This window comes from Amphiura filiformis, chromosome 15 (assembly GCF_039555335.1).
Source record: "Amphiura filiformis chromosome 15, Afil_fr2py, whole genome shotgun sequence".
Classification (NCBI taxonomy): domain Eukaryota; kingdom Metazoa; phylum Echinodermata; class Ophiuroidea; order Amphilepidida; family Amphiuridae; genus Amphiura; species Amphiura filiformis.
In genome coordinates, this window is record NC_092642.1 from 10898625 (window position 1) to 10915757 (window position 17133).

General features: G+C 34.4%; 1 protein-coding gene across 1 annotated transcript in view; it reads right to left on the reverse strand.

Moving 5' to 3' along the window:
• Positions 1-17133, reverse strand: part of LOC140171244 (protein phosphatase 3 catalytic subunit alpha-like) — a 182946-nt gene that overhangs the window by 26090 nt on the left and 139723 nt on the right. The window contains 4 exon segments of the mRNA XM_072194473.1: positions 5557-5565; positions 5709-5792; positions 8685-8747; positions 8750-8809. Coding sequence (XP_072050574.1) covers positions 5557-5565; positions 5709-5792; positions 8685-8747; positions 8750-8809 — 216 coding nt within the window.

The following is a 17133-nucleotide window of genomic DNA, read 5'->3' on the forward strand; positions in this document are numbered from 1 at the left end:
TGATAATGATAGTTCTGTTGCCATATATGTGCTGGGGAGGAAGAATCCTAAATATAATAATACCCAGTATTGAAAAGGTACATGGGCAGGAATGACTCGTATTTTAAAATCTGTCATCAAATACATTAAAGCAGGCCCCCAACAAAAATGTTTTAATCAATAAGATAATATATAACCCAACTGTGTCTTTATGGGGGTAAATAATACATTGTTAGGATATGATCCTGAAATGATCTAACTTAATTGACCAAATACTTTCAAGGCCCATGTTCTAATGGGGAAGACCTGCATCCCTCCCTTTTGTCTCATTTCCATGAAAATGATTGGCTTTGCAATGGTCATAAACATTAAACATAAGCATGATTAGACTCATGTGCACAGCAAGGTTAAATGTGCTTCTGGTCAAATAGTTCAAACTAGTATCTGTCAGTTGGATTCAAGAATTTCATAATAATTATGAATTACTTATGACCATCTTGCAGTCAAGTATAGCAAAATGTTTCAACTAGGCTTCTAAACAGGTGGTGTCAAGTTATACTTGAGAAAATATTACCAAGTATGGTCATCAAATTAATTTCAATATCATAGGGCAATACATAGCTGGTACTATATAACACCAAAGTAGATCCTTGGAATACAGGTCACTGCTTACATTAAAACCCGTGCATTTTTGTTCCACTGTCCATTTTTGTTCTGTATGTTTAGTTCCATTGCACGCCCCTGTTTACAAGGCGATCCCATGATATGTTATATGGCCAGTGTCTGGCCAACTCAAGTGCTTAGCCGTTTGCAAGTGACAATTGCAGACCCAATGCTGCGGCATACTTATTTTGTTCTTCTGACTGACAAGAACATTTTTGCAGATGAAATTACCTTCAAGTTTTGTTTGGACAAATTTTGAAGCAGTGGATAAACCTTAAAACGGGAGATTGCAAGTCATAACTTGGGCTTAAGGCTAAACTTAAGCTATGGCCTATCTTTTAGTGAGCTTAATGTCAAGGATCTACTTGGCTGGGGAAGGCTGAGCACTGATAAATAAATAGGTATGGGACCTTAGATGTATATAAAACAATAATGAATGTTTTTCATTTGTGCAACATGGAAAAAAAATTTCATTTTGAAAAATGAAATGTCCCATTGAACACTGGATCTTTCTTCTCATGAAAATATTCTTACCATTGCACTCATAAATATTCATTATTTATAATGACTACCTAATTGGTCAGTTTGTTAGTATCAGTCACTACACGATCACATCATTTGTCTATATAAAACTGCTCAACTAGAGCGTGATAAATATGCTTGTCCATGCTTACTATCAGTTAGATTAAAGTAAAACAAAAGCTGTGAGACCCAACTCCACTGGGATACAAATTCTACAAATCCAAGCATATCCACTTGACCAAGATGAGCACATCAAAAGTGCATGCAAACTATAACACAACTGAAGATGCATTTCCATTTAAATTGCCTACTCCACTCTGCCATTCAACTTGCTCATCTCAAAACAAAGGGTACCTAAATTGCCTAAGCCCAGTGTCCTTTCAATGACTCCCTTGTTTTCCATTTGATATGAACAGTAACTCTCATGAGACGCCCATGCAATAAATTAAACCAAACTAACCAAGCAGTACCTGTGGGATTAGCATAAGTCTGACTGGCTGGACCAGATTTTAACCAACTACAGCTCTTACAGCATAACGGAATAGATATACACTGAAAACCATGCAAGCACACGAAGGAATGGGCTATTCCAGTTGGAATCCTTACACCCTATGGAAGACATAAGCTCAATATCCCACACAGAGGGTGTAGATTTTGAATGGAGACACCCCCATTTGAAATTCACACTCCCTGTGTGGGTGATTAAGTTCATGTCTTCCATAGGGTGTATGGATTTCAACTGGAAGAGCCCATTGTCTAAATCAACAAGAGATGGATCCTTCTAAATGGTAACGTAATATTATATCCGGCAAGGCTACTTCATACCATTAATGCTCAACTACAGACTCATCAAATCATAATTTATACCCGAAAATTATTATCTTCTTGTAACACCAATATTTATCTTTCAATATAACGAACACATCATTCATTTCCTGCAATCACAGGTGTCAAATTGCAATAGAAACCATGATTATGAAACCTATCGTAAGTGATTTTCAGTGGATTGGCTTTGGAAATAAGAGAATCATCCTAATGAACACATTAATATCAGGAATATATTAAAAACACCCCAACTCTCTTGCATCATTGTTTCCGTAATGTAATTTTAACTTATTGCACCAATTAATTTTCATCATCACTTTTGTATTTCTAGTTCATTATTTTGTGAAACAAATAATCGAAGGTTAAATCGTCCACGACTCAACGAAGTATTACTTTTCCAATTTAAATCACCCAATGTTGCACTCAAAGTTAACAAGTGTCAGGATAACAAAAATCCTGAAAATCGCCTGATAACAGTTAATTAATACTTTTCATCTGCAAATCTACAAAAGCCAATTATCCACCAAGAAATGCAACATTACTGATTTCTCATTTTTAATCCTTTCACCAACATTTTTCTATTCCCATGTTTTATGACAAGAATATGAAAAAGTATGTTTCTCATGATTTTAATTTTTTTTAGGCCTCTGTTACCGAGGCAACTAAAACTATCTACTGCTGTTAAACTAATACTTTTGTTAGCCAAATCCATGGAAATACTACTCACGAATCTGAGCTTTCGCCAACTTGGCTGATGGCTTGATCACAGAAAAAAAATCTAAAAAAAAAGCTGAAATCAACATCACTTCCGGGTAACGAGGATGCGTTGTTAGCAACCAAGTTTCGTGGGAAAAGCAGTGGACCAGTTCATCTGTGATCAAACCATCAGCCAATATGGCGAAAGGTCAGATTCGTGAGTAGTATTTCCTTGGATTTGGCTAACAAAAGTATTAGTTTATGATGTCAACAATCCTACAAAATGAAATCTCTTTACTGTATCTACTGCTGTGTCTTTTCACTTCAGATTCTGCAAGCTAAACCTCCACCAAAAATGCAACATTTATAAAACTGCTTTGCTAACAACCTCAGCTAATGAATTTGTTATTTTAACAACAGCTACCGCAATCAAATGCTCCAAAAATGTACACAAGTATCAAATTCCATGAATTATCTAGCTCAAATACCAACCTAAATACACCCATTTGTGCCTCTATTATATGTATTGGTTCCCAAATGGGATATCCCAATTCAAATCCAACATCCCCAATGGAAGACATAACCTTATTATTCCATACTGAGGTGTTTATTCCAAATGGGGTTACCTGAATGGGTGACTCCATTTGAAAGCTACACCTCCTGCATAACAGATTAGGGTTGTATCTTCCACAGGGAATTCACTATAAATATTAATATCCAAGTAAATCTAGCTAAAAACTGAAAACCAATCTAAATATGTTCATTTGCACCCCATGTATCAAGTTAGAATTACAACAGTGCATGATTACCAAAATAATGATAACATGTCATATTATCACTTGGAGACAAAAATCTGTGATCAGTTGAAAAATCAGTGAAAAATCTGTGATCCAATACAAATTTTTCAAGCGGTCACAGATTGTCACCGAAAAATGTCTCCTAGTGTATGGCTCAATAAAAATTGGTTATTTATCATTTAGTTGCACCACACTAGCTCACTTTATTGGCATTCCACATTCCAGTTAGTGCACATAAAAGATTTGCACAGATATTAACCTATAAGGTATATTGCTGATCGAGATTGATGGGCAAACGTGATGCATGCTGGGAATGAAAAAGACTTAAAAGCTATAAAATTCATCACCCGAGATCGTGAATTTGAGCCCTTTTCCTTCCCAGCATGCATCGCTTTTGCCTATTGATTGCTATCAGCAATATACCTTATGTAGTGTGTTTGTATCCAATCTATGTTCCTATCCTTCTTTATTATATAGTTTTCTCTTAGTAGAGTTCATGCCAGCAGCTGTTGGAACCCAGTTGCCAGTTTCTCATTTTGTTTTAAATCCAACACTTGTCACTTTTCCATGCCCGATTATAGAGAAAAATTAATATGCGAAATATAATGGAAAAAGAAATTGCAGAATGTCGCTGGAATCTGCTAACATAATGCTAATGACCAAAAAAATCTATGGATTCGAATTTCAGGCCTACTTACGTAATTATAGAACACATCAACAGGATGATGTGTCACTTGTTACAATTTTCCTCTGTGTTTGCTTCGTAAGTATTGTGCATTTATCTTATATTTGTGTATCTATCTTTTGTAAGAAAATAATTTCGACACTATGGCTTAATATAATTTTTAAGTCGCCAAACAAAGGGAGTTATTTGATTTCCTTAAACTATGTTTAAATGTTTGAGTGTATGTGTGTCACTATATTTATGACTAGGTATTCTAGTATTTATGTTACTATATTACTATGTAAATGGTCATATCAGTGCAGTGATGAGCATTGGAGAACTCATTACAGCAGCATTATAGGCCACAACCTAGACCTTAGTCAAGACTGTGTCAGTCACTGTTGCAAATTGGCAAAGAAATGGTTCCTCACAATCGCAGTCTCAAAGTTGGAATCAACTATACAGTTCTGTGTGATGTGTTTAGATCTGAAATGACTGGTTGCATAAAGGAGATGGAAAAAGTGTACCGTCAGATTATTTTGCAATGGGCTATTTCAGTTGAAATCCATACACCCCCTATGGAAGACATTACCTTAATCTTCCACATAGGGAGTGTGAATTTCATTTGGGGTTACCTGAATGGGTGACTCCATTTGACACCTACACCCCCTGTGAGGATGAGAAAAGTCATGTCTTGCATAGCGGGTTTATGGATTTCAACTAGAATAGCCTAATATGCCTGACAAACTTTGAATCCTACCGCATGCTTGTTTACACTAGGTGTAACGATTTGTGCACTTGCAGTATATGCAAGATGCAAATTATTATTTTGATTTTGTTAATAATCGCCGAAAAAAGCCAGGGGTACACTCCTTTGGCTTTGGTTCTGTGTGTGCAAATTCAATATGGTGATTTTTCCACAGCTTAGCACACAGGGTTATACTGAGTCCAGCCACATTTAGTCGAACATCTCTTGAAATCACACTGCCCACTTAATATTTACTCAAAGATGTTGTTGTCAACTTCCAAGCTAGACATACGTAAATCTTCCCACATTGTTTTCATTTTCTTGACTAGAACTTTGAGAGGAACCTTTTTGCCAACTTGTAACTTGTCTGCACACAGTACTTTCAGGTCTACTGGGGATTATTTGGTCTAAGCGAAAGGGAACGCATCCATATTGAAACATTATTATGAGAAACTTGCATTTTTAGTTTGTTTTAAATTGTCAAATTAAGATACAATTTTATTACAAATTGGATAGGTTATTAATAGGCCTAGTGGTTTGTTTTTTGAAATGTTTTGATTTATTACCGTATTGACACTATCTGAAGTCTTGTTTAACAATCAATTGAAGAAACACACACATTAAAACATCATCTTGATGATCTTAATGAAAACATGTTTCACTGTCATGATCTGCCTACGCACTACATACTTGTTATTACATTATTAAAGTTTCTCATGAGTAATATTATTTGGATACATTCCCTTATACTAAGACTAATGATGTTGTTAGCCAGCTACAGCGGGAAAAGACACAGCAAACGTTAGATGTTCACCTTCACCTTCGAATGAATCATCGCCTTCTGAAAGAAGCTCGTCGTCGGAACAGATATTCAGAATATTGACGAGCATTTCTGTCACTGTTTTATCAAAAACAAAAAATGGTGAAAAAAAGGAAAATGAAAAGAAAAACAGAAAAATGTGTTAGAATCATTTAACAGTTGGCAGTAAACATATATTTTTTGTAAACTTACCTTGTTTTAAATACCTACATTTCCATTATGTTCATACATTTATGATCCATGATTTGTTTGGAATTGTTCATTAAACGCATCATTCTGCAACTACTTACCATACTCACTTTTTCTCAACCGTGATCTGAAAAATCATGCTCCACTTTCAATACAAAACATGGCAGGTATAATTGTGAAATAATCAGCTGGGATACAAATACGTATTAACAGAAAATCTTGATATATGGATAAAATCCTGAAAATCAGTAGTTTCTAATACCGTTGTAGGAAAAATGAAAAATAAATCTAAAATCAGGATAAGCATGGAAACTTATATCCCTGAAAAAAAGAATTCAAACTAAGCTCCGTTCATGCAAATAATCGGGGGAATTTGGAATTCTCTTCATTGTCTGCCAAAACCCACTTACCCAACCCTCCTTGACAGGCCATACTTTCTTTGGGCTCCCTTTTGAGATGCTAATCCTCCCCCTTACACATTCCAGATTTTGGGAAACTTAAATTTAAAACCTATGCCTAATCATGTGTCAGCACAACAAGAAGAATTTTTTGTTGCATATTTGAATATTTCCTACATCTTTTTTAGGGTGTAATGTCGAAAAGGTACCCCAAATAATCATTTCTAAAAATCACTTCCCCCTTCCTTTGGGCTGCCAAAAATGCTACCCATGAGTCTTGCAACAACAAAAAAGCTTGGCCCCTTTATAAATAATCCCATGTGGTACACATAATTATTGTACCACCCATAATATTGATAACAAATAACCGAAGGCAGCAATGGGCTATTCCAGTTGAAATCCATACACCTCTATGGAAGACATAATCTAATATACTCCCTGTGTGGAAGATTAAGGTTATGTGTTCCATAAGGGGTGTATGGATTTCAACTGGAATAGCCCACGGCATTTTATGCACCTGAACTCATCAATTATTACTGCTGAAAATAAAGTCTCATATTTTGACATTTTACCATACTTGCTTGATCAGGTGAGCCGATTAAAAACAAGAAAGAAAAAATCTTCTTTTTTTATCCCATGTCTGGGATAACAAAGCATTATCCATAACATCATGTTTTCTTTATTATCAACAGCAGCGTGGGTGATTCTCTTTTTATGCTCTGTAAAAATACATGCATGCACACTCAATGAACTGAAAAGCAAGGACGATGTTCTGTAAGCTGTTTTCATGTTCAAGGCTGATAAAACATAATTTATATCTTTGTTTTTATATTGTTTATGTTACAATCAAGCAAAATGACTTGTAGACTGCTATTCAATCAAAATCTAGCAGATAAAAATTGTTGTCACCATTCCCAAATAATGAAAAAAAAGACGTCTAATTTGGTTAACATTTTGTCTGATTGGATAAGATGATATAAATATGATGTGTCGTTTTATTAGAATAGTTTGAATTGCTATAATAACGAAGAATTATGGAGACTTTATTAAAGAGTTATGACAAAAATGAAGTAGACAGAATTAAAAAAAAAGAATTACATGTAGAAATATTCAAAATCAAATTATCTTTTGTTAATAGCATAGTGCTCCCCAATGAACGATTCATTGGAATTAAGAAAGCAATTGCAAAGTTTGTTCCCACCTGAGATTAACTAATCTACACTCCGGTGTGAATTAAAGTTGACAATTCTATTCACAAATGTCAGTTAGGGTGGTCAATATATCTGAAAATGGCTAAAAATAATCCCTGAAAAAGTACTTTTGCCCTGCACTTTTGAACAAGATTATCACAGCAAAATTTCCTGAAATCAGAACATTTCCTGAAAACCTGCATCTCTGTTTAATACTCTGTATCAGGGTTGGGCCGGGACCCGGATAAAATATGGAATCGCGATTATTTTATCAATTTTACAAAAATTAGTAAATAATTTTAGAATAAATACATGTAGATAAATAAGCAGATATGAAAATGAAGAAAAAATAGCATTATAAATAATGTAAAAATAAATATTATCATACCAAAGACTAAATTAAAATGGTGTTTTGCTTTTGAAATCAAATAATGTTACGACCAAACAGCGGAGAAGGTCTAAATTTGGGAGGGTTGACTGCTGTGCTATATAATCAAAAGAATTTCACATGAATGAAGAATAGTGGTCAGAACATCCATGCTCCTGTTTAAAAAAATCCATGGTTCAAAGCAATTTGATGGGAACTTGTGAATTGCCTAAATAAATCTTAAGATCAATAGATGTCTTTGACCAAAATTAACTAACCAAATGATGTCAGCTGGTCAATTGCATACAAAATTCTATGACATCTATGGTCAAATGTGTCATTATGTAACAACAGGTGTTTGTCTCATTAAAGTTGCTCATCTGCCAAAATGACACTAAGTGTAACTTACTTTAAGTGAACATTTTGGTTATTTCAATTGAAATCCACACACCTACTATGGAAGATATGAAATTAATCTCACACAGGGAGTGTGATTTCAAACGGGGGTTACCTGAATGGGTACCCAATTTGCCTGAATTGGTACCCAATTTGCAATCTACACCATGTGTGGGAGATTAAAGTCACGTCTCCCATAGGGGGTATATGGATTTTAACTGGAGTAGTCCATTTGCCATTTTAATATTCTACATTCTGTCACATGATAAAAGATTTATGGGACTAGCTGTCATAACTTTACTTCATACTTAAACTGCATGGCCCATACACAAACTTACTGACTCAATGCTTGACTTTATTTTAAGAAAATGTTAATAGTGCACATGATAAATCTCATTTATCACAAGAATTAGATAAAATTTCAGCATACCTTTTTCACCTACAAAAGGCAGTGACCACGTAAAGACATCCATAAAGTTTGGTAGCCAATAGGGTGCGGTGAACAGTTGAACTGACGAATATTCATGACATTGTTCTCATATTTCAACACTGCAGCTGTAGGGAGGAAAATACAAGTGATACACATACAAAAAATATAAAAAATGTATAAAATAACAAATTATACGTTATTGGATCAACAGTCCTATACCATACATCATTGATATCAGATCATCATATCAAGGGATGTGCCCAATATAGAATATGAGAAATCCCATAATTCCTTGTGGTTAGACCCTAGATGTCTTCATTTGACGTCACGCCGTTGCGCATATCATTTAGCGCACATCGCTACTGCTCTATGCAAGTCCACATGACGTCAAATTACGACATCTGAGGTTTAACGCAGGGAATTGTGGTTGGTTTTTTTGCGTGTGGACCCCTGATGTCTTCATTTGATGTCACGCAGATGAGAATCCGACATCTTCATTTGACGTCACACCAATGTGCGTATCAATTAGCGAATATCGTTACTACGCATTTCAAAGATGTGCACATGGATGTGACAAACTCAAAGGCTTATGGGATTTACCGAAAAGGTGAATGCAGAAATGATCAAATGTCATAATTAACATAGTTTGATACCTAACACAAAAATAAATATCTTGCACAGGCTCTCTCTGTTAAGGAAACTTGAATAAAAAAAGGTTTTAACTAAGCTTAATTTTACTACAGGGTCCACTGCTAAAAATGGTCTAAGAAAAAAAAATTGTCACAGAACATTTTGTCCACATTCTTAATGGAAAGGTTATACCCCCTCTGGAGGTGACCTTTTGCAAGAAGCTGTAATAAATAATACTGTATAGGAAATTGAGCTCATAATAATACCACTAAACTGAAACAAATTCAAACATTATGTGAAATTACAATTTTAATTCATGTCAGGGAAAAAATTAGCATACACTCCCAGACAATTGAAGGTCTTTTCTTGCATATCCCGAGAGATTTAGTTTCTGTTTCGAACGTACTTGATTTCAGTGGACCATAGACCATTGAATTCAAGTATTGGAGCTGTAATAGTTTAGGAAGCTTTATTGATGATATGATACATTGTATGCAGTGGTCATTTATAGTACCGGTACTGCTATATATGAATGATTCTTGTGTGGGTGGGGTAGGAAAGGGAAACTATTGGGAAAGGGGGGATTTGGCGTGAAATTTATAAGGGGCTGTGCAAAAATAAAATAAGGGGTAGGCACGCAATTTTGGACAAGCCAAAAGGGAGGGCCAAGCAATTTTGGCCGGTCATAAGGGGGAGGGCTAAAGAGATTTTGCAAGACAAAAAGGGGAACAGATTTTTCACACCGATTCATGGAGTACCTTAAAATAAATGCTATACAAAAAAACCAAGATATTCCCTGTTCGCTGCACTAGCATTATTTATCTAGACATTTAAGTTTTGCAAACAAATTTCCCAAAAATTGGAATGTGCAAAGGGAGGAGGGGCATTGAATCTTCGGCAAACCGAGGGGATAATAAAGCAATTTTTGGCATGCTTGGGAGGGGCATTTTGGGCGGGTGGCATGCCGATAGGGGGGAAAGATAACAAAACCCCTAATATGAAACAGTATAAATAAAAAAAATTTAAATATGATAAAACAGGCCAAAATGCTGTAAACAGACTATAATTTTTAAAATGCAGACAAGTTGGTAATAAAAACACCTGCCTTTCCTGTTTAAGGTTACACGTATAAAGTTGTTCTCTAAAACAGAGTTTTCTCAGTAATCAAATATCGCAGCGAGTGAAATGTTGGTGCATTGGATGTAGCTTAACATTTTTGTGTGTGTTATATACAAATTATTAAAATAAATTTGAAAATCCTTCGTTTAAAGCATTTTTACCCACCATGTTCACAAGATCAAAAACACGTTCCATGAGGTTTTTTTCAAATGTGCGCTCCGTATAAATCCACACCGAGCGATTGTTTTCTTCTTTTTCGTATTGTATTACAAATCGATCAAAGAAATAATGTTGCCATGGGGAAGAACCAAATACAGTACCGATTAAATTTTAAAAGCTCGTTTTGGGGGAAAATTTTGGAGAATTTGCTTGAGAAAAAGCTGGTTTGTGAAATTATCGATATCTTGATTACGAGAGGTTAATTTAGACATCTGAATACCTACCTACATTATTTCTCAACATTATGCCAATTGCTATTCCATTTGATTTTCACTCCAAATTGAAGCTAGTTTTGCAAAAAACGAGGTTTTCCTCCATCAGTTCGTTCAAAATTTCAGCGCCAACATGCGTGTTTATTCTAAGAGCCATAATGGGGACGCGATTGTAATCATGTAATTGCATCCAATTATAGTTATATCATCCGCTTTGAGAACAGTCAATTGCGTAAGCTGATCTATGGCCGAGTGGATAGAGCGTTGGACTGGGAATCTAATATGAACTATTTTTGTGAGTTCGAGTCTCTGTGTGGCTGAATTTTCTTTTTTTTTCTCTCTTTTCTCATTTTTACTTCCTTTCTTTCCTCTTTTCTTTCTCCCTTTCTTTTTTCATTTCTTTTTTTTTCATTTCTTTCTTTCTTTCTTTCTTTCTTTTTCGTTCATTTTCTTTCTCTCTCTTTCTTTCTCTTTTTTCACTATTTCTTTATTCTTTCTTGCTCCTTTCTTTTTAGTTTTATTTGATTGATTCGCTGAGTGCAGTGAATCGTGATTGATTGTTTTTCACTTTATATAATTCAGAAATTTGTAGGCCTGCTAAGTCTGTCTTTTTGATTTTCATCCCAAATTCGATTTACAAATAATTGCTTCTTGATATTGTTGTTGTTGCCTACCCTTACATTGTAATCAGGGGAATAGCAGCATTGATTTCATCATAGATATCACGGCTATAAATTCAAAATCAACACATTTTCCAGGCGTAGCTTGACGAAGTGCCCCAATCAATTTTAAAATTTATAAAATCCTTGTGAAAATTGTTTAAAACGGCTTGTGACACCCCCCGGCATCCGAGCTCTGGGCACGAGCTAAGCCAAGTTTCATAGCCTTTTCATGTCTTGACCGTGGATCGATATTCTATTGTAAGTAGGCCACGTCCCGCACGCTTGTTCATTTTCTGCATGGCTGTTTCTGTTATGAACTTAAGCCCCTCTGAAATCAAGCGCATGAAAAACTCTCGGCTAACCTTAAGGTAGTATGAACGGCTACGGTGTCATGCTCAGATTTGCTTGAAAATGATACAGAATGTGGAGATGGGTGAGAAAAACTCACCTGCCAATTTTTAATTTTTTCCAAAAGAGCGTTTTTGACTTATGTAATTTTTTGTGATTGGAAAACCCATAGACTTTGCACACGGCATGTTTTTGGCATGTTGCCAAGTTCTTCAAATCAGCTTAATTTTTGAAAACAAGTAATTTGTTCAAATGTGATTTTCTCTCCTTTATACCCACTGCATAAATCTGGTTTTTAATTTATTTTATTGCAAAAATGCTACTTGATAAACGGCAGCAATTTTTTCCCAAGATATTGGCCTTAACAAAGGAGATATAAAATGGTAATGTTAGTACTTTTTTCAATTTTCTTGACTTTTTCTAGAAACACTAAATTACCTAAATTCTAGAATTTTTTTTGAGCCCACTAAATAATAATAATAATGGAGGGTTCTTAGTCGCACAATCTTCAAAAGAACTCAAGGCGCACAAACAAAAAAGACAAACAAGTTACATATGTGAATCCGGAAAAGCACGAAGAAAAAGATGAGTTTTAAGTTGCTTTTTGAACTGGGTAGCGAATGTAGTAAGATGGAGGCTGTTTGGAAGCGAATTCCAAACAGCGACAGCGAAATGAAAGGGCGTTCACCAGCCGATTTCAGATTAACACGGGAGATTTTAATAATCTTTCAGTAGAAGATCGAAGTGATCGAGCTGGTTTGTACGTGCAGAGCGCAGCAGACAAATAAGTTGGTAACGTATCTTCAAAATGCCGAAAAGCAAGAACAGCTAACTTATACTGAATCCGAAATTCTAAAGGCAGCCAGTGAAGCTCATATATGATGGGGTGATATGCTCATACTTCCTTTTCTTCATGATTAAGCGGGCAGCGCAATTTTGTATTCTTTGAAGTCTGTTAAGTTGGTCGGTGGTGATACCAGTCAAGGACGAGTTACAGAAGTCAAGGCGTGAAGTTATAATTGAATTGACAAGACATGATGTAGCTCTATCAGACAGATAAGGCCGAATACACCCAATACGTCTTAAAGACAAAAATGATGACCGGCCAACTTCACTGATGTGACTGGACATGGATAGCGTTTGATCCAATCTCACCCCAAGATACTTAACAGACTCCTGTATTTTGATATCAGAATTCAAAATTGTGATGGAATTACTAGCAACCTGCTTAACACGAGAGGTGGTGCCCACAATCATAACCTCGGTCTTATCTGTGTTTAGCATTAGCTTATTGCTGTCCATCCAACATAAAATGTCACTGATACATTCCTGAATTGCGATCTTAGTTACCTCAAACTTCTCAGGTGGACCACTTTGAAAAACAATGGTATCATCGGCATACTTATGGAAAGAGCAATTGTGAAGATTGATAACATCTGAAAGGGATTGGGAATATAAAGTAAACAAAACTGGCCCCAATACAGAGCCCTGTGGAACCCCGTACAAAAGTGGGCACGGATTTGAAGTAGAGCCATTAACAATGACAGATTGGAATCGTTGTGACACGTATGAATGAAACCATTTGAGAACATTGCCATGTATACCAAAAGTGATTTCAAGGCGTCTAAGAAGAATTGATAGGTCCAATTTCATCAAACAAGGTGTCATATGAAAGGTTATCAAATTTAGAAAATTCTGTCGCCAGCTTTTTTTATTTAAGTGTTTCTATTTCAAGTTATAGATGTTTCTAAATTTCCCTAAAATCAAAAATTAAAAAATTAATTTTCTAAAAAATTAAACACTTTATCCAAAAAAGCTGGCAAGAGAATTTAGATATTAAGCTTATACACCATCCCTGAAAGTTTGGAAACCATAGCACACTCCATGTAGGCAAAAAAAATTATAATGTTGAAAAATTTAGGTAATTTTCAAAAAATAAAGAAATACATAAGAAATGGTAAAATTTTTATGAAACTCTAAAAATAGGTGGAGTGAAGACTTATCTTTAGTTTGTTCTAAGTTTTAAATTAATACACAATTCCAATTTGCTATTGTGGCTATTTTGCTGCAAGCTTGATTAGCCGTTCATACTACCTTAAACAGAACATTTTCCCATTCCTAGTAAACTGATTAATATACAGGAACCACTTTTAATATCATGTTTGGATCGAAAGATTATAATAAATCTTTTGTGATTTGTTCAGTACTCATTTTCACAATGCAAGTCAGGAAAATCTCCACCTTCAATAAAGCAACAGGTATTGTCAAATATTGTACACTTCCCACTGTCCCCATTTCAGGCAAAAACAGAAATATTACATGGATGGAATACTTGCCACTTTCAATAAAGAAATTCTTGACATAATATCAACCACGCACAAAAAAATGATCATGGTTCATTGCATAACACAGATGCATTTGTCCTAATTAAAATTGTATCAATTCCGACTTGCCATGTGTAATCAGCCATGGTTTCTCTCTAATGCATTTTACCATGTTTTGTTGTCATTAGCTTGTTAATAATATTCTTCAATTTGTAAACATTCTACAAATTTGAAAATATGGTTTATTGTGTTTGTTTGCAACATAGACATTACTGGAAATAAAATTCCATTTAGAAGGCTTTCGTGGGTTGTCCAGGGTGTAAGTCAACAATGTTTTAGTAATTAATTAATTCTAAATATTGCATGTGAAAATTATTTTCTCATACAATAGTTTATAAATATATTATCTCACTTGCATTTGTGTGTAATATACATTGAAACCCATTGAAAACAGGCCTCCTTCCTTGGACTATCCAGGGCCATAAGCGAACAGTGTTTTAGTAATCAATTAGTTGCTATTGAATATTGTTCTTTTACTATCATATATTTTATATGCTTTGTTCATGCATGTGAAAATAATTTTTTCAACAAATTGTTTATAAATATATTATCTTAATTGCTTTTGCGTTTAACATGGAAACCAAATGAAAACAAGCCTTGTTTTGAAGACTTTCTAGGGATATCCAGGGCCCTAAGTCAGCAAAGTTTTAGTAATCAATTAGTTGTTGATATTGTTCTTTTACTGTCATATATTTCATACATGCTTTGTTAATGCATGTGAAAATAATTTTCTCAAACAATCGTTTATAAATATATTATCTCAATTTCATTTTGTCACCCTACTACGATAATTGCCAAAGTAATTTTTTGTAATTTTGAGAACAAAGTACAAAACATGGTTCAAGCATGCATTAGTTACATAATCACCCTAATTATTTCTGATTATTCCCTTTAAATTGTCTCATTATCATTTATTCTTGTGCAAAGATTGGTGAGTAAATATGTTTAAATGTATGCTTGAACCATATTTTGTACTTTGCGTTTAACATACATGGATACCAATTAAAAACAAGCCTCGTTTTGGAGACTTTCTAGGGATACCAGGGCCGTAAGTCAACACTGTTTTAGTAATCAATTAGTTATTAATATTGTTCTTTTACTATCATATTATTTTAAATGCTTTGTTCACAAGTGTGTAATTAATTTGCTGCAATAATTTTTTATAAATATATTGTCCTAATTGCATTTATTTGTAACAAAAATGGACTCCATACCCAGGGTCGTAAGTCAACATTTTTTTAGTAATTACTAATATCACTCTTTAACTGTTGTATAGTAAACTGATTTCTTTGATGTATCTATTAAATCATTTTTGGATTAAACCAGTCTTCTCGGCTATTATTATTCAGTCATTTTCCTTAAAAGCACTTCCTGTTTCTCGATGTAAAATCATAATTAAAATACTTTATCAATAACCCTAAACCGGCAGAAAATATGTTAATTAAATTTTTCCACTGCTTGAACCATATATTTTTTACAGAATCTGCATTTTTTTTCCCCGCAAGATGCTTATGTAAGCATCCATTTGATCATATTGCTTCATTCATGCATTGGCACAAACCAACAGGGAACACTACTGTTAACAAATACTGCATGATATGCAATAAATACATATGAATGCTGGGATCCGTATTTCTGTTCACAAGTCACACAAATTCTACGATTGTGCAAAAAATAAGCCTTCCTGAACACATGTGCTCATATGTACTTGAATGCATTTTTTATACAGAATGTCAAATATGTTGGGTAAAATGGGAGAAAAAAAATTATTGGTGAAAATGTAACATTTTTGCAAAGTCTATGACTAATACTGTTTTTGGTAGGGAAAGTGTTAATAATGGCTACATACAATAGATAAAATTATTTGGCAAATTGGTTCGTGGAACGAGAATGTGACTCAGTCCCTGTGGTTTTCTCTCCTCTTTTTACATGCACAAATAAAATATGATGTATGTAAATAAAAAATTAGAATAAGAGATTTTTGCGTTTGTAGTGGCGGAAAAACAAGTTGATTTATTATCTCTCGAAAATTGGGCCAATTTTGTTCTCTGCTAACAGCAAATTTTCCAATTTGATAATCAGGTCGACGCCTCGCGCTACTCGCAAATATTTCAATTTAGGAATATGCGGGTTTTCTGATGAGAAAAGATATAAATCATGCGTGGAACTTGATCATCAACTGGTCACATCTCATTCAAATCAATTCGCTGTTAACTCAATGGGAAAAGTGATATTTTTTAAATTGCCATTATTATGATTTATATCAGTGATATTATAGAATTTGTTGTATATTAAAGGTGGAGATTACATGGATGGGGCTGGATATGAGGCCAGGTGAAATTTCTCAATATTGCTTGAGATATATGGATTGAAATATACCCCTTTTTTGGAAAAAATGGGGATTTTATTTTAATTTACCATAATGAGAAGAAGCATCGAAATTGTTTTTTTATTTATTTACTTTTTTTTTTTTTTTGCTACCCCTGAACATTTATTCTTGCCACCAGGTTACCTTTTTCAACTTTTTCTATGTATTTTATTTTTACTCCATAGCCTTTATTTCGGTTTCAAATTTGCCTCCATGGACCAGATCTTGTCAGATATCTTAGTACCTCAAAAATTTGGTTCAAAAGGCTCCTTAACCCCAAATGTTTGTTCATGCTCATCACAATGTCTCTACTATCGTCATACCTTAATAATATTGGGACCATTATTATACTGTTTTGAAGGATTACATTGGTGAACTACCGATGTATTCTATTCCATCAAAAATCAACAAAGATTGATCACAGATGTGCATTCTGCTTGATAAAAGTCTGATTAAGGTTTATTAGTAAAACTGGGTCATTTTGTCTTTCCTTGTTGCATCACTGTC